Source organism: Lissotriton vulgaris, chromosome 3_1 (assembly GCF_964263255.1).
Source record: "Lissotriton vulgaris chromosome 3_1, aLisVul1.2, whole genome shotgun sequence".
Classification (NCBI taxonomy): domain Eukaryota; kingdom Metazoa; phylum Chordata; class Amphibia; order Caudata; family Salamandridae; genus Lissotriton; species Lissotriton vulgaris.
In genome coordinates this window covers 2,092,297,434-2,092,323,603 of record NC_141689.1, presented here as the reverse complement: position 1 = coordinate 2,092,323,603, position 26,170 = coordinate 2,092,297,434, and the positions used below count along the sequence as shown (strand labels likewise).

Sequence of the window (26,170 nt, the reverse complement as noted above, 5' to 3'; positions counted from 1 at the left end):
TAGATACAAGATAAGAAAGGGACTGTCACCTTGCAAGAGCTAAAGTACCTTCACCAGCCCAAACGTTTGCTCTGGAGCTAGATTGTTCCTGTAGACTGTTTGTACAGGGCAAAATCAAGGACTCAGGATCTTGAAACACCAGACATAGTCGGACCTCACAAAGGAATCAAAATTCCTGAAAACTCACCATGAGGGTGGCTGTTATTGAGACTAAAGAGTACATGCAGTTTGCAGAACTTTCACACCAGGATACAGATGACCAAGATCAGGGTTTTCCAAGTGCCGGTCCTGGGGAGCCGGATCCATGCCCGATTTTTCAGATAACTACATTTATCTAAATGTGGATAGACTAAAAATCTGGCATTGATCCATCGCTCCGGAACCGACTTTGGAGAACCCTAACCAAGATCCTTACCACACAACAAATGGCAATCTACAAGCACTGTTAGCTGAGTATGCTTTGGCCCTGTGTAGTTTTGCGAGTTTAAGAAAGAGTAACCTGGTGGCATTTTGGGAGTCTGTGTTCCAGGAGGTAGATCAAAGTACCCCGACAAGGTCACCAATTTGAAGTGGCCATATTAAAAACATATATGACTCAATCTATAAAGCCAAAAGCCTCAGAGTGTTCACTTTTTTTTAAAGGAAAAGGGCACACACTCCATATTGACACATTTTTTTTATTATCTTTCGCAATACTGATAACTAATACTGATATAAAATGAAAATCATAACACTGTCATGATATATATATATATATATACATTTTATCTATATACAATATATTTATAAAGATGAACTGTCATATATTACATTTACTCTACGTGAACATGTTATAAATAATTGACATGGCATAGTTGGCTCCCAACTCCTGAGTTCCATAAAAAAATACATTCGCTATTAAAAAACAACTACTTTATACTACAAGTTAACCTGCTGCAAGACACGTCGTTTACGTGCATTTTTCACTGTCATGTTATATGTTATCTGGTTGTAATGACAGGGCTAACTAAAGAAGGAAATAAATAAACAAATATGCATCCATAAAGTGAATAGATAGACAGTCAGTTTCATGTGCTTGCTGATGCAGAGCACCTCTAAAAGGTTTATGTCGATGTTGTATATTTTTATTTACTTGCTTGTACTCATTTATACGTGTGTTTGCACCAAGAACAATTACCCATTAGCGTAACCATGGACTCCTCTTGGATCGGAATCGGTAGCACGACAAATTCTTGAAGATTTTCTTCTAAGTCCTAGAAGTATCCAACTGTGCAGTCTATGTCTATGGAAGTGCCCAGGCCCGGCTAGTTTAGTTAACCAGTGCTTCATTGCATGCATGAAATTAAGTTCAACACATTTATATGGTGGGCTACCACAGTGAACGGCTTCTATTGACAAATTAAAATACGAAAACCCATAAAGTATGAGTACACGGGCAATGTGACTTTTAAAAGAACATTACTGAATATTACTGCATCAGAGCACCTAAAACGACCACAGAAAAGATGGTGAAATACAAAAAAGTGAAGCGCTAAACACCGAGAGATTAGGCAGTTCATATGAAATGAAGATAGAGCTCGAAACCACGCTTTGTCTATAGGTTACCACATCAGGCAGAGAAACAGAAGGACTAAATAGACTTGATGGACCATTTCTCCTGTGAATGTCTTTGTTCTAACTTCTGATACAACTCTCAAAAGGGCACTTCAAAATATTTTGCCTGATATTTTTGGGAGAAAGGAGTGTAGGTGAAAGTACAGTAGTAAAATATGTTCAGTGCAAGAAAATGTCAGCAGGGGAATAAGAGACGACTATCAGTAGTAAGAATTTTGTACAACCTACTGCGAGCAAAACATCATTGGAGAGACGACCTAAGGCATGTACGTATTCTCTTCTCCATCCATTATGAGAAACCTGCAGCTTCTGATGCAAATGTTCGAATAATAATGGTCACAGTGGTTTCTTTTACTAAAGCTTCTAAATTACTCAAACTATTATATATATACATTTTCTCTAAATAGCTCAGACCTAATCCTTCATTTGTTTTTACGTTAACAATGCTATTATCTGCAATCATTGGCAAATGGTAGACACTCAGTGTCAATAAAAATACCTATTTAAATTATAGAAAAATATACATATATAAATCCTTAAGTCAATGAAAAATACTCTACAGCCCCGGGGCGTGCACTGCTCCTTCACAAGTCCTTCATTTAGTCCTTATGGTCCACAGTGAAAGGTCCCCTTTGCTTTGCGGTCCTTCACTGAAGGCCGGCTGATTGTCAAACGCATGCATATCCAAAAAGGCACACATTCAAGACCAAACAAATTTCCAGTGATTTCCAGGTTTGTCAACGGAAACTAAGTTCGGTTGGATCACAAAGTCACGCTACACGGAAAGCGTGCAACAGTTCTGAAACTTGTTCTCTTGATGCAATAGTTCTGTTTCTTCACTAGAGAAAGCTGTGGTGTCCATTTCATCCGAGTGATATCCCGACTGGTAGCCACTTGTTTGGTGGGAAGTTGAAGACATGACAGATTCCTTGCTTTTGCTGGACACCAGGCCACTGTAAAAAAAAAAGTTGAAATATGTCAGAATAATATATTCTTACTTCCCTAAGATAGCCCAGTGCCCTCTCCAACTTGTGTAGATACAATATTATGAATGTGTGAAAATAAAATACTCCTGAATTTGTCATAATTATTGTCAATACTATGAACGCCCATTTTCAGAGACTACTAGCACACGCAAGGAAATATTTCCAGCTTGTTTAGTAAAATGGCACAAGGCCATAAACATAGTAAAAGTAGGAAGCTCGCCGAACTATGAATAGGCCAATATTAGAAATCTACATTGTACTTCGATTATGTAATAAAAACGTTGCACAACCTTTAGACTTGCTTCCTAGATTCACTTTTGTACACAAAAAGCTTGCTGGATTATGTTTACTACACTGACTAAATATAAAGCTTTGATTCCCAATAAGTCAGAAATCTACGGATATAGTCCTATGTCTATATTCTGAGTCAATACACAAATTGTTTGGAATTGTCGAAGAAGCGGAGGTGTTTCCTGTGATCCTGAAACTGTCAAAATCCATAGAGTAATTCTACACATGAAATATTTGCACGTAGAAAGATACATTTGCACAGTGCATCCCTATATGCAGAAATGTCATGTAAATTACATTTGCAGTGCAAAAGAGGATTTTATTTCTCCATTCCACCAAATTTAGAGGTGCTTCCTTTTCTTCTATTTGCTGAAACCAGATGTACTCTACCTTTGACAACAAGCAAATCACTAAGGGCCATATGTATCAAGCAAATTAGCATTCGCAAAGGCCGAAATTCGCAGAATTTCGGCCTTTGCGAATGCTTATTTGCTAAATGGCATGTATGAAACATTTTGGCAACAAAATAAGGAATCGCAAAATTTGCTATTCCTTATTTTGCGATTGCACTTAAGGAATTGCAAATTGTGCGATTCCTTAAATGCAATGTATCAAAGGAAAATTAATTCAAAAATGCCCATAAGGATTCGCAAATTACCACCAACTTCTAGTTGATGGTAAGTTGCGAATTCTTTTAAAAAAGCAATTTATTTAAAATCCAAAGGTGCCATATGACGCTCATACATGCCCTTAGGGCATGTATGTGCGCCATATGCCCACACATGTCATTTTCAGGGGTGCAGCAGGGTGTTCTTGTGACACCCCTGCACCCTTGAAAATATTCCTAAATTGCGATTAGCAAATTGCTAATCGCAAATTTCCCCTTCATTCCTATGGGCCTCCTGGCCCATAGTAATGAATGGGAAATTTGCGATTAGCAATTTGCTAATCGCAATTTAGGAATGTTAAGGAATCGCTAAAAAGAAGCGATTTCCTACATACATACCATTTTGCGATTTCTAAATAGCGATTCCTTAAAAATCGCTATTTAGAAATCGCAAATGGTCATGATGATACATATGGCCCTTAGCGGAGCAGGAAATCTCAGACAACATTTTGTGTATACTAACAAACCTAGGGCCTCATTTATGAGAAAAGACGCATCGCTGCGTGAAAGCAGCGATGCGTCACTTCTCAGTGCGCACTCCTCGCGTCAAACCTGATGCGTCCTATTTAATGTAAAACGCATCATGTCGCAAGGGGTCACAGATACGTCAGTATTTCTAACGTATCTGTAAGCTCAAAAGTGACACATTGCTGGAGTGTGTCACAAAAGTGATGCATTTCCAGCAATGCGTCCTTTCACATGGGCTAAGCCCCATGTGAAAGGGCCTGCGTCAGTCTTACGCCTGCTGTGAGGCAGGCGCAAGATTTTGACGCAACAGCGTCCTAGAAGTGACGCAGTGAAATCTCATAGATTTCACTACGTCACTTCTACGAGGCTTTTTGCGGGGGAAAGCGCCCCTGCATACATTATACCTGACGCAGGTATAATGTAGCGCAGGGGTTTACAAACTGACGCATCTGCTTAGATGTGTCACTTTGTAAATAGTGCGCAACAGGAGGCATGGTTTAAGCCGCTGATGCATCACAAAAAGTGAGGCATCAGAAGCACAAAACTGAAGCAAGGCCTCATAAATGAGGCCCCTAGTGTTTACCTAGTTTGGCATGTGCACTCACCATGGTACACCCACAAACCTATCCCTCCGGAAAGCTTTGATCACGAGGCACTTTCACCGAACTAGTATCATTGTCTGTATTTAAGAGGGCAAACTGGCGTTCTCTGAATCATTAAATTGTATTTATATTCGTAAATTAAGAAAATCCTGCACCTAAGTGTTACTTACGTGTGCAAATACCTTGACGAAAGTATTCTTTTCAGTCAAAATTAGCTTTCATTTTATTTTCAGTGCACTGCAGATTGGTTTTTATTAAGTATAGAATTATCAATATATAACTACGTAGTTTTGGCAATAATCGGATCAACAGGAGAGAGTTGAAAGGCTGAGTCAATCTAGATGGAATACGAAGCTGTACTGGTGAGGGTCAGAAGACTGCATAGCAGGTGCATAAACCACCTGTGCTATCTGACTGTAAGAGCGCTTTCTGATTTTAAATCAAATAATAACATTAATGAAGTAAAGGAAATACAAACTCGCACAATTCCTTTAGAGTCAGTGCAACGATGTGCAGCCATTTAAACAGGTGATTGTGTGAAGCGCAGTGGTGTAAAATATATTCAAGTAATCTGAAAATAGAAGGAAAATTACAAGAATTCAAACTTACAAACAAAAAAGCAGGTCAGAGCGATAGACTGTGCACGCTGGGATTGAGGACCAGTCGCAGTGATACACAGAAATGCCGGCAGACCTGACCCAAACCTCTGTGCAACCATAGTGCAGAAGTGGACACTGGCCGCCTTGTTTTCCGCCTGACTGGCCTCTCCAGTTTCCCATTTCCGCTTTCCACACTTGAGTGCCCTGAGCGCGCTCACAGGATTTCTGTGTGGCTGCCCCCTGGGCGCACTGGCCTGAGCGTTGCGCCCGCGGCTCTGTGGCCAGCCTGCGGTGGCATCTGACCTCTGAGGTCAAGGACCCGCTATTCAAGACAAGACAATGGCGGGTCGGGCCGCCTTCCTGCCACGAATACGAGCAGGGCAAGTGCCGCTGTTGTTAGTCGGGAGAGTGACGGACTGAATGACAAGCTGGCCGACTCGGACCCCAAGAGCAGTCACTCGGTAGACATGTGCACGGTATGCTGCTGGAAGCTGCCCCAAAGCGCTCTAAGCGGTACAGAGGTGTACAGTGAAAGCTGGAGATTGTCACGAAGGGAGATCGGACTGTTGTCATGTATTAGAGCATTGTCATCCTCCAAAGCAACTGCAGTTTGTACAGCAGAAAGCATTAAATGCTGACCCCTGGTAGACAGGCATCAGATGTTGTATGGCTCAGTGGAGGGGCCAATCTTGGGCATCTGACTGAATTGGATGTAGTGTCAAAAAGGTAAATCAAAGACAAAGAACTATTGTATACTCGTGTCTATATTTTAGTGAAAGAAGTGATTCTCAGGCCTCCCAGAAAAGTCAAGGAGACTGCTTCATACCACAAGTGGGGAGAGAGATTTTAACCATAGCAATTTCTTAACAGAATGGTTGGGTGGCAAGTAGCGTTTGGGATGCTGACCTCAGGCTTCTGGAGGGTTGATGTGGTTGGAAGGACTTGGGGCTAGATGTAGGTGAATCAGATTTACCGATTCATAAATACCGAATTTTACCGATTCGGTATTCATGAATCGGTAAATCTGATGTAGGTAATTATTCGGTAACAAATAGCGAATCAGTAGGATTCGGTATTTACTGATTCGGTAATTACCGAATCGGTATTTGCCATTGATTCCTATGGGCCTTTACCGAATCGGTAAAAATACCGAATTGCCAAGGGGGACAGGGTGTCACTCTGACACCTTGTTGCACCCCTGTTTCTGGCATGTCTGTGTGCCACATGGCACAGGTGTACATGCACAGGGTAAACAACCTTTACAACGAAACTTTTACAATGTACTACCATTACGACTCAACTTTTACAACGCAAACCATTACAACGCATTGCGCTGGGGGGCGCTCTAGGATAGGGAATAGGTTTAATGTACAATCCAACACCTTCCCTACTATCCACGGGGACTGGAGTTGGAATAGTAAATTAAACTATTCACTATCCAGCGCCCCAAAGCACTATGCGTTGTAAAGGCATGCGTTGTAAAAACCGCGTTGTAAAGGCATGCGTGGTAAAAGCATGCGTTGTAACGTCATACATCCCATGCACAGATGTGCATGTACACAGGAATTTGTTATTTACCATGCAATAGTATTACATGGTAAATAACGAATTCTCAGGGGCCTGTGGCACTATTTGCAGTGCCACCTACATATAGATTTACCCAATCGGTAAATTTACCGATTCGCTATTTTACAGAATCGGTAAATTTACTGAATCGGTAAATTTACAGATTCAGTAAAATTTAGGCACCCACATCTCAATCACCAAATACCGGTCGGTAACGGCCGAAATCGGTTGTTACCGACCAGTATTTGGTGACCTACATCTGGCCCATAGAGAGCTACTTAATGCTACTATAGCTCACTCCGAGGCCAGGGTTGTGAAGTTTGGGCTCTTCTAGACAGGGAGCCAAGGGAAGTGTTTTAAAGCCAGAGGTACAGATACACTTGCAAACAATAAAATCAAAAATGGAGTGCAGCTGCACGGTTCTGGGCTTCTTTTTGGACTGCAGATGGCTTCAGAGTGGTCTAATTGAAAACCGAGCACCATGTGAACCAGTGATATCTTGCAGGAGGCTGGCAGTAAGGGAAGCAAGACGCAGAAAGTGATATGGGTGAATTCGCTGACTAGCTTTTGCGGCAGCTAGTGGACAGCCCTAGTGACTCTAGTTAAATGAAAGGTAGGGGAGAAAGTTCCACTCGTGCACAAGTAGGATTCTCAGTTTTCTCACTGTAGAGTGGGAGCCAATGGAGCATACTGCAGTACTCGGTTTCTTTCCAGCCACCTTCTCAAGGTCCCCGGTCCTTCCCTGAGGTCTTCTGCAATTTATCTAACTAGTCTTACCATCAAGCAACCAAGTCATACTCATAAGCCTCATAAGAATGAGAGTTTGCGTCACATTTACACAGTTCAAACCTGTGGCCTACTAGTTGCACATTTCTACAGCTTTGGCAAACTTATGGAACAGCATGTAAGATTACAAGTCAAGATCATTAATTGACTTTTGAATAGAGAGATACATTCTGCCACTTTAGTTAGAAGTTTGCTGTTGCTAGCTAAAAACAAGACTATTGTGTTGCCAAGATATTTGAACTCATAACCAGGCAATATCTGTCCCATCCCTATTGAGATCTACATGTGGACCTCTACTGAGCACATCAGCTTGTCAGCTAAGACTCACCTAAAGGAGTTTGATGGGTTGCCTGTTGTGTTTCCCAGGGTCTTCAGTTCTTCTGAAGCAAGGACCATCCCGCTGTCTGTTTGATAGTCCTATTAAAGTGATATATCAGAGGATCAGGGATTAGAATGTGTTCATTAAAAAACAGATGAAGAGTCAAAGTTTATATATATATGATCTTACCTCCAAAACCACTTTGACTATCGGTTCCAGTGGGACATCATCAAAAGTCTTCACGCTTGCAGGCCGGCTTTTCCGTTTACTACTCTCTAGGTAACGACTGCAAATGAAAGAAAAGCCCAGCTAAATAACTATGTCTTTGCAAGTGAACTTAATCATTTTCAAACAAGAATTCATTGGTGAATTGATGAAGCATTCTGCAGAATGCAGAATAAAATGTTTCTTTAATGACTGATCTGCCTTAACATCAAGAGGACCTCTGCCACCCATCATTAAAGCTTTAAACACTTGGAGGATCTCTTCAGCACAGCTGAATTTTAATTATATCAGTGTTATCATTGTGGTGTAATGCACTAACATGCCATTATAGCGGCAATCTTCCACTAGGACCATGTAATTGACGCAATCTCTGTTGCTGCCATGTTCCGTGTGGTTAGAGCTATGTAATGCAGCACCAGCAGTCACAAGAATGGGAAATAGAGAATGCAGGCTTGAAACATTGCCTGAAAAGGGATAACGGGCCCTCCGCAGCACTGTTTCTTCTGGGTCTTCCTGATTGGAGACCTGATCCCATACACCGGGGGCTGAGTGACTTGAGTCAATGTCAACCAGTCAATCCCCCTGAATCATTGTCATGGAGCATATACTTATTTTTTCCATTCACAGATAACAGTCGAAATGTAAACCTTAGAATGGGATTTTCTTGAGTTGGCTCTGTAGGAAAAGTTTTACAGTACGGCAGCTGTGGCTGGGGTTTTCAGTACTTAGCGGGATCATCTTTTTAAAGTCGATTTGAGAAAAGTATCTGGAATAAATGTGAAATGAGAGAGGGCTCTTCTGCTCATTGAAATGTGATATGGTAAAATGTAAGATTTGTAATATCTGTGCATGTTTGATCACCTGCAAGAGCAGTAGGTGCAAGGTGCAGGACATATAATATTTTGTGCCTAAGTATGGGGTTCCTCTAAAAACCTGCTGCTACATCACAGTTAAAAGAGTGATAATCATGTTGAAAAATGGTCTGCTTGTCCCATCAAAAGGTAAGAGTATGGCTGTCCTGCTGACATGTGGAAGCAGCGATCAACTAAAGGTATAGTTCAGCTCTGCTCTAAAACATATCTAATCATTTCCTGATCTAGACCTGATCATGCCATGCAAAAGTGAGCCAACGTTCAACATACAAGCTCTTACTTTTATTTGAAGCTGGTCAATTTCTTTGTTTTAAAGACATTCTTGAATGCCTTTCAAACTGATTCTCAACAGTAATATCAGGATTATCACAATTGTTCACAAAGTGGAAAAAGTCTTTAAGAAATATTAAGGAAGCCTGCTTTGTTTTCTCAACATTCAAAACAAAGACTCAAGGAGAAACAAAACAGGTGAAGTGTCCTTCCTTCCTAATTCTGACCTCCCCCTTCAAATCCGCAATACTTGATAGGATGTTTCCCAAATATAGAGCAGTACCTTATTCCAGCTGCATTGTCATAATGGAATTTAGGATCACACATTTCCTCTTCCTCCATACAGGAAACAGGTGACGTTGGCAAGGAGAGCCCGGAGTCTTCGTCTATGTTTAAACATACTCCCATTGGGATGTAGTCTTTACCGTCCTACAATATGAAATCAACAGCCATGAGAATACATACTCAAGCCCTCAGCAGAAAAATTCAACAGAGCTCATAAAGTAGGCACACAAATATTTTCCATGTATGATTTTCACAAACAAAAATGAATTAAGAGCTTAAACGACTGAGTGAATTTGAGGACATGTACAACTAGATATATCTATATATGCATATTTCTATATGGAGCACCCTATAACACCACCGACACTCTGAATCTGCTTTCCTCAAATGTCTGGTTTTCTAGCAGAGTTTTTAAGCAAAGGGTTGCTTTTATTCATTCCAGATTGCCTTGCATTGTATTTTACCAATCTAAAGCTGTAATACAGTGCCTGGAGTGGTATTAGGCTTTTGTCATTTTTTAGCTCGGTATTAATGGCACTAGCTAAACCTATGCTTAAAGTTTTTACTGTAAAAGTGGCAAAAGGTTTGCCCCTTTCTACCTTGGCGTGGATAACATTGAGCTAATCCTGTGCATAAAAACTCAGCTAGAAAAACAGACATTTGAGGAACGCAGATTCAGAAGGAGGCCACTCAGAAGGTGTTTCAGTTTTTATCCTATCCGTGGTACATTTGCTGGTACGGATTGCCCCTTGGAGCTGAGATAAAATCAATTTCTTTAAGACTCCTCTAATGTGTCATGGTTTAGCGCTGATAGATATCAAAAGTTTGGATGGACTAAGGCAAACAACAGTTTCAGATTTGTTTACAGACATCTTACAACAAGGCACAAACATGCTCTGCCACAATTTGTGGCTGTATCAAATTGTCAACATTCACGTACCTGCTGAGCACTTGCCTGCAGTAAGTTTCCCAGATGTTCCACCAGCTCCGAAAACACAGGCCTTAATTTTGGCTCTCCGTACCAGCAGTCGAGCATTGTCTGATAGCTGAGAAAAAAAACAAAATCCACATTGATAATTAAATAGGGAGACGACTCAGCTACATACAAAGCAATGCTTCCTTTCATTACACAGTCCAAAGACTGTTTGAAAATAGTTTGAAATTTATACAGGTGTGTGTTTCTATAATATGGTAAAACCTGTTTTCAAGAAATTACATTCTTTTTTCTCTCTTGGAAGGTCAGCAAATGTTCTACCACAGTCTGATATTTCTGTATAATTTCTGCTGTGGGTAGGATCCTCTCCAGTTAAATAGAAATTTACTCCTGAGTCCCATGTACCCACACATGATGCTCGGATCAAGAGTTGGAACTAGAGCTAAATTTCAGTTGGGATTGACCATAGATTTGGAGCAGTTGTAATGTTAAGTATTAAAGAAAAAGAGGCAGCTTTAGGCAGAAGAATATTAAAAGTAGCTTGGGCTACATTTAGGGAAGATACTGTCAAGCTCAATATTAGCAAAATTTGCTAACAGAATTTTGCATTCCTGTAACATTTCTGTTTCTGTGGATTGAATGTTTGTTTCATTGGGCTATTGCAAGTAATCTTTTAATAGAACAAATATAGATACGTTTTCAGCACCACAACAACTCATTTTTAGAAGAAGATTCCTATGCTGTCTTGGAAGTTTGTTATACATTTGTAATACTTTATAAAATGTGTCCCCGTCCTAAAAGGTTTTCTTACCTCCCAAAAATATTTTATATTCTGGAACTAAAAGTAGTGGGTCCCTTGCTCACTCTGCCACTGGATTCAAGATAGCCTTGCTGATGAGGGTTATGAACCCGAATCCGGTCCCAGGACGCATGTTTCGGGTCCAGGGAAGACATGGCTTGGCAGTTTGCGCTGGACTGTTCCCATGAGGCACAGGGTCAGACTGATTTGCATATGACCATGTCTGAACTGGGGTGGTGGAGTGAGCTAAAGAATGATGATGGATTAAACACTGATCAGTTGACTGGGGGTGAGTGTTTGATTTGCTCAAGCGCTCCGCCCATCATCCCCTTTGGTATCGGAGAGCTATTTTCGTCACGATAGCGCATGCGTGCTGCACTAGTGCATTACAGGATCTGCCTTGACAACACCAAATACACACTTGGTTTAGTAAATGTTGTGGCAGTAACTGTAGTGATTCATTTCACCAGGTTTGTGTTGCTATCATTCGTTGCATGATTGCGGGTGTCTACGCCAGTAGCCCTTCTGCCATGAAGACAATATGCTCTGTTTGAGACTAGCATAAGCAATCTGAGAGGCAAGTTTCCTTGGGCCCCCAGATCGTCTTTTTGGGTTTCGCTTCACCGATAGGCTTTACAACATAAATGAAGTCGTTATCCCTGTTGGTGTGTTTCAAACATGTGCTCCTTCGTACACATATTTTATTATTTCTAGATAAGCGACTTTGTCAGCTTCTAAGCAAATATTCTTATTACTGTGGGCTGCCTCTGTACCAGGTCTGCTGTTTTATTGTGAGGAATTTGAACTCTTCAGAGAATATTTTATCTAGGAGCCTTTATGTTAAAGGATAGAATTGCAACGCACGCAGAAAAAATACTGCAAAATGAAAACACTGGTGTGCGGCTACGTGGCTTTATATTTTCTGGCGTGTGTGTATGGTATCTTAATGGCTAAGCATGCTAGTGTAACGCAGGTAGCGCTAACTTCCATAAATGGCGCATGGTCTGTGTTTTTCAAAGTGTAAACCATTCACAATCATTTAAAGTTTACGCTAGTAGAGGATATCAACCAGTCTACAAGATCGTATTTATGCTTATAAATTTCAAATTATGATTCACAGAAACGTATGTTTTAAATAAAAAGTTACTTGTCTTTAGGGAAAGTCTAATTGTTCCATTATTTCCGATATCCGCACATTGTTAATTAAAAACGAGTTTGCAGATTGCTTAGAAGAAAAGAATGTTGTTCATAATAAACAGTTGTCTTATTAACATTCGAAATTCTTTCACAGTTTTCATATGCAGGTCTAATGGAAGAAAATGTTTATTAAATATGTTGACCGTTATAGAAAGGAATATATAATGTGTGTAACATTAGTTTTTATGATAATCTTTAATTGGTGCTTATTTTGTTTGATATAATGCTCCAAGCAGTGACGTTGTTGTAGTTCGCCAGCAAGAGCAGTTTAATTAATTTTCAAATGTCTTACGGTATAAATAAATGCTTGATGCAAGCGATCCTTCTCCTTGGGCATCTTGTGAAATACTTTATGAAAGATGCATTGTAAATATAACTTAAACTCGTGCTGCAAATACTGGCTTGGTACAATATATTTTTATTAATCATGTAAATAAATAACATTATGTAAATAACTGCAAGACATTTCATTACATTTTAAAACTGTTTAGCATTTGCGTGTCCAGTCTTTTAGGTTAACCTTTTTGGTTGCTTCTATCTTGTTTTGAGTGATAAAGTGCTTAAATCTTTCTTATTAGCACTGTTGACTGGGACTCTGATCATTGTGAGGTTAAGCAGCAAAAACTATTGAATGTATCAGGTGCGGCACTTATTGGCTAGGTCTATATTTGTGTAACTTGCTGAGCCATCTTACCCAGTAATCTTTTCCCACCTCCCTTATTTCAGACCCGTGATTATACCAAGTATTTTTTCAAGGTGAATTCCAGTTTAGTGGCTGATGCCATTATTAATTACTTTACTGCTTTTACTTGTGTTTCTGTGATTTAAAATATATATATATATATATCAAGTCAAGTCAAGAAATACTTTATTCGGTTCAATTTTCAAAAACCATAAAAGTACAAGACACACATAAAAAATGGTCCAGGGATCACAATACAACATTAAAAAAGTTACATTCTACAGTTAAAAAGAGACAAGCGTTAATAAAAGCATTACAAGATAAAAAACTAGATTCAGATATACAATAGGCGATATTTGTAGTGGGTATTCTACGTCCAATTGATCTTTTTACCCAGTCTCACTGCAATAGTTAAAAATGTGGCCACGTTATAGATTTCCCAGATATCTGTTAACATCTGAAGATACAATAAAGCTGGTTTAACCTGCCTAAACCGTCTCCCCTTTAAAAGGGGAATAATGAATTTTTTCCTGATGTCTTTGAAGTGGGCACAGAAGAACAGGTAATGGGCAGTATCCATGATTGAGTAACCATCACAGTTACATATATTCAATTCCAAGTCCCTGGTCCAGCCAGGACGGCCAGAAATTAACAGGTGGACTTTGTTCAATCGGAACTTAGTGAGAAGGTACCTATGGTTTGGATTGTTAACAACCTTCAAATAAGGTTCCGGTTCATGGTCTGAGGAAACAATCATATATATAATAATCACCAGAAGTCGTTGGGTCTTCCCTGTGTTGTGGTGATTACCATCACTTGGGGATATCATTGTGATAAAAATACATGTGACGGAAGCTATGTTGCAGTAATGTGAGACAATATGTTTTATGAGGGAAAGGGTTTAACCAAGGTGTTGACACTTCCTGGGAACAATTCCCTAAATTGCTGTACATGAATTTCAGTTACTCACATCTCAGGACTTGCATACTCAGGGGATCTCATTCTGGTCCCGTCTTTTAACCTTCTGCAGAAATCCTCGTCAATATGTATACCTGGGTAAGGAGAGGCACCTGAAATATTTAAAATAATGTTATGTTAAACACAGCCATCCAAAGCGCAAACAGTGGAGATATTTAGGTCAAGTCTAACCACGTTTCAATCCACGCTTAATGGTACTCACCCAATGAAAATATTTCCCATAGCAAAATCCCAAAGGACCATACATCACTCTGAGTTGTGTACACCCGGTCAAAGATGGTTTCTGGTGCCATCCATTTCAGAGGAAGTCTAGCCTGAAAACAGAAAAAAGACTGATCAGATAAAGGGAGGGATCCATGCAGGTTGCAGAAGAATAGCTGGAAGGTTTGCTTGAGTATTAATCAATGCAAAAAATCCATATCCCCTTGAAAAGTTTATGTGACAACTTACATCTCCTTTCCTGACATAATCTGGGTCTTTGTAGATGTCTCGTGCTAGACCAAAGTCACAGATCTTGACCACATTGTTTTCTGCCAGGAGTATGTTGCGCGCTGCCAGGTCTCTGTGGATGCACTGCAATGAGAAGAGGAAATAAAGGTTGTCAAATTTTTATGACTTTTCTCATCAACAGCTAACCTCTTTCATATATTTAATTCCCTCAGTTTCAGCTGATTATTGATGCATGCAAAAATAACTGCTGTAGAAAACCGCTTCAGAGCAAAAACATCACCCAACCTACTAACTTAAAGTGATATTGAGACATTACATGTTCACAGTAAACAAAAAGTCTTTTGAAAATCATATTTGACTTTACTTCCCAGTTCGGTTACTCCGAGAATTCTAAAATAAGGAATTTATATTTGTTTTTGTTATCATATTATAGATTATGCACAACTAAAGCAAACTCCTGTAATCAGTGAATAGGTCACCATCCTGTGCAATTAACACCTAAGCTGAATATGTGAATGTAAAGAAGTGAAAAAGCAGATATCACACACACTTTGTCAACACTTTAGTATCATACATGGAAAAAGCAAAAAAATTGAGCCCTACATGCAGAATCGACCTGAACAGTACTTTTGTCTAATTCATTTGTTGTGGTTCCACCAGTTTTGCGTCTACTATTGCTTTCAGCCTTCTCAATTCCCTTCCACTTTAATATTCCGCTCTATTTGTTTTCTGTTTCACATTCTCCCTTCCTCATTCCTCTGCATTCCATTCACTGCCCTAGCAGTCAGAACCAATAATGTCAGATTCATCATGCATTCCTTGGACGTGCAGCCTTTATAGTGCTTTAAACACCGCAGGTATTCCACTTCATTCCCTTTCATTCATTTAAGTTTCTTCCCGAAATCACAATCCACCCTTTTTTTCCTTGCTTGCTTACTGTGGCATATTATTTTCTCATTAAATTCTACGCGAAGGTTAATGTAAATAATATTTAAATGCAGATTTATTTTGGAATATCAATTTGCTTTTAGCTGAATATTTTGAATGTTGATTTTAACTATACAGTACCTTGCGAGATGCCAGAAACTCCATTCCCCTGGCCACCTGGAAGCTGTAGCAGATAAGGTCCTCCATTGTCAGTGGATTTTTGCCATTTTCTTTGGAAGAGATAGAAATAAAGTCACCTGTGAGTAACATACGACATCTTCTTTGCATAGCCCTGCATACTGTAAACATGTCTTTGGGGAACAAGGGAATGAGTTTGGTACTTAACATAGTGTGATACACACCACACAGAGTCAAGAAGTGCTAAAAATGGGTACACTTGGGGGCAGATGTGTCACTTTTCCCATGTTAAAAGTGAAGCAAAAGTGGCATAAGGGGCTTGTAAATCTGCCCCTTGGTGTGTAACTTTAGTGCAGGCTATGATGGCAGACGCGTCCCGTGCAGGTAAGAGCGGTGGGGCCGGGTTAGGGGGGATTTTGACAGACGATGATGTGGGAAAATTATTTATTTTATTTTCCCTCGTCATTGTCTGTCAACACCCCCCCCCTCCCCCCTCCTCCCCACCCAGCCCACCTCGCGTACCATATCGGGCCGTGGCTGGATGATGGACTGTCAATACAAAGCTTTACATGAGCGGACTGCAACCTAGGGCTGACATGGGTCTCATGATATTGACAAGAGGCACATTTTGACACAAGTGCTATGTTAGAGGTGACACTTGTGTACAAACAAGTTATTACTGAACTCAGCAAAAGTGAATAGGGAGAAAACTAAAAGATGTAACACAAGAAACATTAATACATGACAACATAAACAAACAAGAGTAGAAGAAGCTGGTAAGCAGGCAAAACGAATGACATTGATTCAAAGAAGCTAGATGAAAAAATGGGGCATAACAATAAGGTGGAGCAGCGAACTACACACATTTAAGGCGTGGATTTGTAATATGCATTAAACTACACCAATGATATGGTGGAGTTAATGATGCTTGAGAAAGAGAAGGTCAGTTCGCATGGGTAAAACTGAAAGCTGATTGTGTTGTAGGAAAGAGCAGAAACAGAAGTACAGAAACAATGGTGGTTTAGGGAACTGCATGACTGTGCTAAGTATGAGGGGCTCAGGGATTGAGGATACAAGAAGCGGATAAAGGTGATTAGTTCAGTTTCAGGAAGTATTAACTCACCTGTACTATCATACAAGCAGAAAGAGATTCAGGCAGGGTGGCAGAAAGGGGTGGAATGGAAGAGGCTCGAGGTTATGAATAGACCAGCTCAATGTTCTATGGATTTATCGTAGCAGGATATCCGTGAGGCCGCAGAGGCCTCGGTACAAGTAATTCCTTTACTGGTTATGCAAAAACTAAATGCTAAGTTCATAACAAGACCCTTCAGTTAATGCCCTACCTTCCTCTTCGTCGCTGAGGGATTTCTCTTCTGCAAAGCCGGAGCTGGCTGAACTCTGACTACTTGTGATACTGTCCAGACGACGCTTAACTTCAGCCGGGACATCAGCAACATAGATTTCTTTCCCATTTATAATTCGTCCTGCTTTGTTCTACAATAAAATAGCAATTTCACACATTAAAATGGCAAGAAACTTACAGAGTACATCACTGTGCATCCCCTTCCCAGAATAAAAATGAAACATCGAAGTGTGCATGATAAAGCAAGAGATGCAGTCACAGCTGCCCTCTAAAGAACTGTGGTTCAATGGCAGGTACAAGATCAAAAATGAACACATTTGGTCCTGTGGGAGGGTTTACAATAGCGAGCGCTCCTGAGAAAACTTTGTTACGTTGTTTGCGCTTGCCCATCTCACAAGGACAGCACCCCACACCACCCCCCACCCCTGCCATCTGATGAGCAGAATGGCACTTTAGAGGCTGCTGCCTCTTAAAGTGATAGGGTGCAAAATATAAAGAGTGCACCCAATTGGGGGTGCCATGGGAACTAGCATTATAATGAGTTTCCAGTCAGCCCGGTCATCTACAATGTGTAACACTTCCACTTTTTGTTTAGTTTTTTTCCATTAGTTGACTTGCAACAAAATGAAGATTGCCTAGCGCAAATCCCCCTTGAAGGCAAATACCACTCCCTTTCACTTATGGAGGTACAGTGTTGGTAGTACTGTTAACTGTCAATAGAGTCAAGAGATCTCAGGGTTAATATGCAAAGTGTATGTTATGCTATGTTATGTTATGTTAAGGAGGCAAACATCATCAATTGTCATTGTTATGTATGGCTCTGGTAAGGAGCCACTAGCGCAAATAACTAAATTCAACTCCAGTAACTCACTGCTATGACGTAGTAACAGTTACCCACTGTTGCTACGTCGCTAAAGCATTCCAGTCTGTTCTGGCTGGGCACTCTCGGAGCAGGGCTGGACTTGGAACCCAAAGAAGCCCTTGCAATTTTGTTGGACCAGCCCCCCAGGGTGTTGGGGGTTGTTGTTGGGGGTGCAAGTTTGAAGCACTGTTGATTTTGTTACTGGGGCCGATATTGCCGCACTGCTGCAAAACCGTCCCCAAGTAACAAAACGGGCCCCCACCCTTCCAGTTTACCGGCGAAATGCCAACTACGCCCAGTCCGGCCTTGTCTCAGAGCCTGTCAGAGCAGTGCTGGAAATGGAACACAGCTTCTGGAGGAGAGGGCACAGAGAGTGGTGGGGGTGGGTGGCAAGAGACCAGGCTCTTTTTTTTACATTTTGGACACAGAAGGGAGGCAATGATTTATAAGGCTCACCCATTACTCTTCGGCCTCTGCGTAGTAGTTGAAAGTAGGAGCGGATGATTTTGGGGGCCATACATATCGCAAAATTATAGATGGGTAAAATGTGAATTACAGGGATGTTTTTCACCTTGGGGTTCAGAGTGACATCATAGACAACTCGAGCTTGGCTCTCGTTGTCTATTTAATGTCACTCAGAACGCCAGGTTAAAAACATCCACTTGCTTCACTGCTACCCATCTATCACTATATATATATTGCATTTAAAGTCTCATACAACCCGAACTAGGAAATAGATGCATTTCACTGATGGACAAATGCAAAGTGAAGCACATTTCAAATCACCAGCACTGTGCTTTCGGTATCCATTGATACGTTTCCGACAAGATGAAGAGGTCCTTGACACGGAGGGACCCGTTATGAAAATATGAAGCCCAACTTATATTTGCATTTAGCCCAATTTGAAACCAAATAATATTAGCATGTGTTGTTCATATGGTACAAACCTAATTCTGTGTTTCTGCTGGTTGACAACATAGCTCCCTGGAGGGTTAGGGGTGCCATGTCGCAATTCATTCTAGAGGTTACATGACAATTAAGTGGCCAGCAAATTTTGTATAAGGATTCACCTGCTCTCTGGAAATGTAATAGCAGTAAAAATTACCATAATATATTTCTTAAAGACGTCCCTTAAATAAATACCTTTTTTACTATGAGTCCTGGCTATTCTTCTGTACATTTGTTTTACTACAAATGTGCATTTAATTACATAAAAGATTAAAAAGTCTCACCTTATATGACACAAATTCATTCCTCTTGCTTCTCAAGTAGCTTGATAAGTTCCCAAATCTGCAGTACTCCACAATCACCATTAGGGGACCTGTATAAACAAAACATTCACAACGTATTATACCCATACCTTATTTTGCCATGTAACGTGAGATCTTTGTTTCACCTTAAGTGTCACAGCCCTATGTTATTCTCCCATGTATCACGGTATGCATAAGTAAAATATTTTTAATAAGTTCAGTAGAATATGTGTTTCAAAATCATGGTTGTCGAATTAACACCTGTAAAACCATTATGATTTAAATGTTTCTCCTGAAATGTGTTCGTCAGTGGAGTAAATTACATTTGCCGTAGTGGCCAAAAGTTCCTGACTCAATTTGCTTGAACAAATGGTATGATCCAGGCTAGTCCATCTAGAAAGCTTGCGAGTACCTTAAGCCAGTTGATGGAGAAGTGTGGCTCAATGGTTAGAGCGGCAGACCCTGATACAGAGGTCTAGCCCAGGACCAGGGTTCAATTCCCCGCCTCGGCGGGTCTTGGGCTCAAAAATTCCACGGACCTGATAATTCTCGCCTCGGTGCCTATTCCAATCATGGAGTCCCACTCTGCAACTCTGGGCAATAGCTTGCTTAATCTCCACAACGGCCCCCACAACGCTAAGGATGCCTGGCCTCCACCTTGGGGGTGCCCAGGAGTGGACGCCTCACAGGGAAAGCCAGGATGGGTTCCACAGCGGTATTCGTACAAGCGCCTTGAGACCCTTGCGGGTGATTAGTGCGCTATACAAGTGTCCATTTACATTTACATCAGAGGAAGAAGCTATGGAACGACTGTTCTGGATGTGGTGAATAAAAATGCATGGGTAGGTGAGCACTTGACTAGCATAAGGCAGTTCATGTATAATCTGCTCTGGGTGATTCCTATTACAAAACTCACAACCCAGGCCCTAGAGTATTAATATTTACATCTCCCAAAACTTCAGACTCAAAATCCTGAAGGCACCAAACTGCCGGTGAACATCACTCCCTTACCTCCAGGTTTGGTGCATGCGCCCAGCAAGTTGACGACATTGAGGTGATGACCAATGTGAATGAGAATTTTAAGCTCCGACATCAAGGCTCTGTGTTCACTGGACGTGGCACCCTCTGTAAAACAAATAATGGCACCTTGTTCATGCCATATACTCAGGAAGAAAATGTGCATTTACCAAAATATGGCATAATATTTTCAAAAACACCTACTCTCTATAAACAGTCCCAGAGTATGGCTCGATGAATAGAGAAGAGAGGACATGTTTGTCGTATCTGAATTAAATCACCACCCCAAGAATAAAATGTTATAAACAGCATTGGTACTGCAAGAAGCCTAAAAGCCAACTGCTAAAAATGTGTCTGGGTTTGACCATAAATATAAGTCATGACCTATCACCCAACAAATAAAATCGTTTAACAGTCAGAATCTAGGGTTGGTGACTGAAGAATTAAATCTTTCACAAAATATAATTGTTGACTAACCACTGAAAATGTACATTCTTTGGAGCTAGCATAGTGTCCATTAATTTGGTCTATGCCAGCAACATGTACTGAGACAATACAACTGCCAGAAATTTGGCATGGAATTAGAAGTACAAATCTGAAAACACAAAATAAAATTTAAAAAAGCACTAATCAGCTAAAATAAATAGGTTAAGAACTATGCTAGACTGAGTAGAAAGAACCACTAATCCAGTGATACAGACATTTAAGTTTGTCCAGTGTACAATCTGTACTTCAGGAGGTGATAGGCTTAACGATCTAGTAAAAATAAATATGGAACTATAACAATACTTCTCGATGGTATGTCACTAACAAATGGCGAATGTATAGAAATGAGTCTGCAAACTGTCTGTTTGATATCAAAAATGTATATTTAATGTCTGGATGTTTACAACTAAAACTAGTTTAATATGATGTAATGTTTAAGAATACCTTTTAACATTTTGACAGCCACTGTTGTGCAAGTATCAATTTTGTTGATTCCAAATGCATCTGCTTCCAAGACTTGTCCAAACGCTCCACGGCCGAGTGGTTTACCTAAGGAAAGTGGAGAAAAACGATACATGTATTTACATGGTACTCCTGACATCTGACATTCCTGGTTCTGTAGCTGTTCCGCACGACCTTCAGTTAAAATAAAATGTATTCAATATTGTTTTGTGGGCTTATAACTCCCCCAATTGGCTCATCAAAGGCATTCAATCACATACATGTTTCATTCTGTCTACCCACTAGATTACGTTTGATGAGCTTACCTTGATGCTTTGACTTAAACATGTATGGTTTGTTTCACTAAGTTGTTTCTACACCTAAGCTGCACAAACAGCTTGTTTTTCACGTTGTTTAAATAAAACGAAAGCATGGATTTACACTCATAACAGGATTTACTCACATGCAATTTTGCACCAGTATGGTGTAAGATTATGTGCAACCAAATCTGTTGTCAGAGATGGGGATGCCTGGGAAGATGGCAGACACCCACAAACTTGCAATTTGGGGAGTTTTCACAAACCTTTTCAAGACCCATTCTGGGTATGGTCAAAGATTTACTTCTGATAAGAGCAAGTTAAAATCTGAATCCAGAGTAGCAATGGATGTAAATAACTCCATTGATTTACGTGTACTTGCTGAGGTTGCTGTCATTGGAAATATTTTCCCTGTAGAGGATACTCAATGCACTCTTTAGAGCATGAACACTAGTGTAAATGCGTGTCATATACAATAATGCAAGAGTAGATGCTTACGCATGTGAGTTGTGAGAAATGTTTCAGTTTCCGAAAAGTAAACCTGGATTTTTGTGAATTTCCAACCAAATTTAAAATTTTCTCCCAAAAGTTGGAGTAAATATGTGGAAGTACATTTACGTTTTTTATTTGTGAGTCTTGCTAATAGTTGTATGAGAAATCTCTGTGTGTCAATGACCACGTATCATTCAGGTACTGCAAGAACAAAACAAAATCTATCACAGAAGTGAGATATCGCCCTGCAATTCAGGATGGAAATGCATCATCAGCTCTAAAATTTCCCCACTTATAAAGATTAAGAGCATGATTATGAGTTTGCTGGATGGGATACTCCATCACAAATGTGACGGATATCCCATCCGCCATTTTACAGTTCTATTATATCCTATGGAACTGTAATTTGGTGGGCAGGATATTCCTCAAATTTGTGACGGAGTATCCCGTCCGTCAAACTCGTAATCAGGCCCTAAATCGTGAAAATATCAGTGACATATCATGTTCCAAACATAGTGGACAGTATTGTCCAGGTATTTATCTATTTTGTGTGAGGATCCAGGTTTTATTAGCAGCACAATCAGAAATGCCTGCACGTTCTATCCTTCAACGAGCCCCAGGTGCAATGTTTCTTGTCTTGACAGGACCATAATAGACCTCTTTTAACCCCTTCCATGCTGATGATGAACCCCAGCCGTCATGCACTACGGTGCTCGTGTGCTGATGACGGCTGGGGTTCGTCACAACCCGCCCCTGTTCGTGTTGTTTACAGCACACCAGGGGAATCGCGGCCGCATGGAAGGGGTTAATGACTATTCCCTGGTGCATTGCTGGAAATATAGGTTGCATGAGGCCATACAGTGGTTATTGAGGTGAAATATTTGGTTTTACCACAGTACAAGGCGCATAAATTCAGCTATTCCGGCTGTGCAAGGACAGTATGATTGGTCACTTGAAAACACACCATTTGCTTTAGTACAAAAGTGGTGAGACACTTCCTTCAACTGAGTTAAGGTATTCAAAGTAAAATCATAGCCAAGATAAACTATTTTGACGTACCAAGTTTCAGCCGGTCTCTGGGAAATTCCCACTTGCAGGCATCATAGGAGAGACGCTCATACTGCTCGCCGAGTGGGACTTCGCCGGGATCCATGATGATGGATAAGTACCCACCATTCAAATCGTCATCTTTGGGCTGAAAAACAAAAACAATCACAGTCACACACAAAACACTACTCATCCAGGATGAAAAGCAGATAAGTCCATATACAAGGGATCATTCTTTTGGTGCAAAAGAATCCCAGCAACGCAGGCCTAAGGCTCCCCCGCGCAGCCCCAGGATCATCATAGAATATGTTTTCGACTGTAAACAGTTTATCAGGCTTTCACAAGGGAAAAGTTTGTGCCACTTTTTTTCTGAGATCTCGCTCAATTAAAACCAAATTAAGTGACCCTCCGAAAACCATGCAAGAATGTGACGGCATTCAAGGAAAAATGCGCCTGTTGATTTAAGAACAATGGAGGCAATCAACACAAAAGAAGTGCAGTCAGTTCTAATTTGTCATGCAAGAGAAATGTCCATAGGACGGCAAGGCCAACGGTTTCATTACCCGCTTCACGCTCCGGAGGATGATGACAAGAAGCATCCAGAAGAACATGGCAATCACCCCGGTGCCAACCAGAATAATGAGCTCCAGGTTTGTTTTCTCTTCATTGCCTACAAAGGAACCATTCAGCATGTCAGTGCCAGTCAAAAACTGATTCATAATTCGAGTTATCAGTTCATATTTTCAAGGCAACTTCTGGGAAAAGTTCTAGCAAAGAGATCTTTTCCTACTGATCAACGCCATTTTATGTTAGCCAGGTATTTTTTCTTCTTCTTTGGTTTACTCTTACACAAAACAAGAAGTATGCATAAAAAGTGCAAGATGGCATTATGAAAGAAAATGCGAGTTGACCTTTGGGTTTTATAGCTACGTATTGCTGCAAAGTGAAATGTACCTGTATTACAATGTCTGAGCACAATTTTCTTTACATGTGGGCTTTTAGGCAACTTTAGAAATAACTTAACAATGGAGAAAGTATCTGATTGGTGACTGAAAGAATCAGCAAATTAATAAAAACAAAAACGGGAGCATTCCGAATACAATGATACTTCCTGCCAACAAGATAAGGAGTACAGGCAACAGATGAAAAAAGGGTGAAACAGTGGCGTAACATACAATTAGGAACCCCCTCGCAGAATGTGGCGAGGAGCCACTGGAACCCCCGTAAATTCCAGATTTATTAAGCCCTATGCTGAATGGAGCCTCCCTGCAGAATGCCCCCAGCCCGCTGCAGTGACTGCGCCTAGAATGGAATGTTTTGTTTCTTGGTGATGGATTTCTGAAAGGATGGACAATTCATCCTGTCGGAAAGAGTGGTAGACGTTTCTGTCTGAGGTGAATGTGGCTCTTTTGGCAAAGCAGGATTGGAACACTGTGTTCTGAAAATAAGCACATTTGAGATGAGCAGGGATGTGGTACTGGCTTGTAGGTAGGACACTGAGTCTTAGAGTAGCCTGTGACAGTGTCATGCTTGGGTGTATTTTGGAGCCGTTAGACAACAGTAGGTCAGCAGAAAATATAGAGACTTGGGGTGAAATAATTATAAAGGTGTGTGGTTGTGAAACTAAGGGGCATATTTACAAGCCCCTGACACCACTGGAGCATCATTTTTTTGATGCTCCGGTGGTGTTGTGCCATTCCCCATATTTACGAGGTGGCGCTAACGCCACAGTGTAAATATGCCCCGTACCACTACAGTCTGCTGCGGCAAAGGGGAAGGCCGCAGCAGACTGTGCGTTCAACTGCAACACTCATTGCTTTTTTACACTGCCCCAGATTTACAAAGGTGGGGCAATGACATCTTAGAATGGCGAAACGAGGTGAAATTATCTATTTCTCCTCGTTTTTTGCTCTTTCCATGTGTGCTGAATTCTGCAGCACACACAGAATGAGCAAATCACCATTATGGATTGTTTATGTGCAGGAAGGTGTTCCTTCCTGCACATAAACAATTACCCCTGCAGCACAGGCACCCTTAAAACATGGTGCAAGGGTGCCTGCGCTGGTGATACACAGCTTTTTTAGCACCAGAGCTAAGGGAAACACAGGGGTGTGCCATATTCTTGTTACTGTGGTGCATCCCTGAGTTTGAAAAATGTCTGATTGTGGCGTTTCCAAATGTGGCTTAACGCCACGCTCCGCAATTTTCTTGTGAATGTCCCCCTTATAGTCCAGGAGCCCAGAGCTGCCATCTTGTACTCTAAGCATTCAAAATGCAGAAAGCTTGTGATTCATGAAAGTTATTTGATTTAACGATATGTCATTGTAAAAGCTTGTGATGCAATCTCAGGCACAGCCGCAGAGTGTCATTATTGCTGGAAGTGGATCAGGCGGGATCAACTTCTTTTGGGGTCCTGGGACCTTACTTCCTCTTTCCGCCAGACTCACGTTATCCTCGCTAGGAAAGCAGCAGACTACAAGAGATTTCTCTCTGCAGAATCAAATACCCTCAGATAGGGAAATCCTCCTAACTTGGAATACAACCTAGCTTCAGTTCATGAATGTTTGCAAGGTGGACAGCCACTCTTAGAAAGAGAGGCAATGGCAGTGCCTATCATGTGGTCTACTTCTCTTGTTCTTGTTAGTATTGCTGACCCAATTGAAATAGTAGATTTCGATTTAAAGCACACTGACCCTCCACGGTGAAAATTGCTTCTGTTTTCGCACAGCCGACGTCGTTGCATGCTTCACAGGTGTAAACCCCAGCATCTTCTTTCCTAATTCTCTGTATAGTTAGAGTTTGGTTCCCATTCTTGAAAATAATGCCTGTAAAGAAAATGAAGTTGTCACTTGTGGATGTTTTCTGTAGTTGTGTGCTGAACTCTACCTCATTGGTTAAAGCTGCACAGCATGTTCCTACAATACAATACAATACAATACAATAATGAACATATTACACTGTGATAGACAATTTGCTGCCATTACCTCCGAGCAAAATATTACATATGGTTTGATGTGTGGATGGCAGAAGTCTAGTGTGGCAATTATTGTGCTTTAATTTGAGAAACATATCTGATCATAACCTGGAGCAACCTTATGTAATTTAATGTGCATATGTGTGGTTTTAATTAGCACATATATAGCTTGGGGACAACAGGACACTGCGCATCAGGAGTTGCATTTATCAAAAATGTTGTCATGTTTTAGCTAGTGAAGTATGTCTAAAGAAAAACCACCAAGT

The 26,170-nt window shown here is 40.7% G+C and overlaps 1 protein-coding gene across 1 annotated transcript in view; it reads right to left on the bottom strand.

Annotated features, from left to right (window-relative positions):
- Positions 1-677: 677 nt before the first annotated feature.
- Positions 678-26,170, bottom strand: part of KDR (kinase insert domain receptor) — a 62,225-nt gene continuing 36,732 nt past the window's right edge. Inside the window, exons 15-30 of the mRNA XM_086962638.1 lie at positions 25,624-25,755; positions 23,494-23,600; positions 22,943-23,078; positions 21,078-21,182; positions 20,142-20,255; positions 19,113-19,201; positions 16,999-17,149; positions 15,659-15,747; positions 14,591-14,713; positions 14,343-14,454; positions 14,133-14,232; positions 10,491-10,596; positions 9,549-9,694; positions 8,088-8,184; positions 7,908-7,996; positions 678-2,567 (exon numbers count right to left, since the gene is read on the bottom strand). Coding sequence (XP_086818764.1) covers positions 2,390-2,567; positions 7,908-7,996; positions 8,088-8,184; positions 9,549-9,694; positions 10,491-10,596; positions 14,133-14,232; positions 14,343-14,454; positions 14,591-14,713; positions 15,659-15,747; positions 16,999-17,149; positions 19,113-19,201; positions 20,142-20,255; positions 21,078-21,182; positions 22,943-23,078; positions 23,494-23,600; positions 25,624-25,755 — 1,874 coding nt within the window. The 3' untranslated portion in view covers positions 678-2,389. The remainder of the gene's footprint in view (positions 2,568-7,907; positions 7,997-8,087; positions 8,185-9,548; positions 9,695-10,490; positions 10,597-14,132; positions 14,233-14,342; positions 14,455-14,590; positions 14,714-15,658; positions 15,748-16,998; positions 17,150-19,112; positions 19,202-20,141; positions 20,256-21,077; positions 21,183-22,942; positions 23,079-23,493; positions 23,601-25,623; positions 25,756-26,170) is intronic.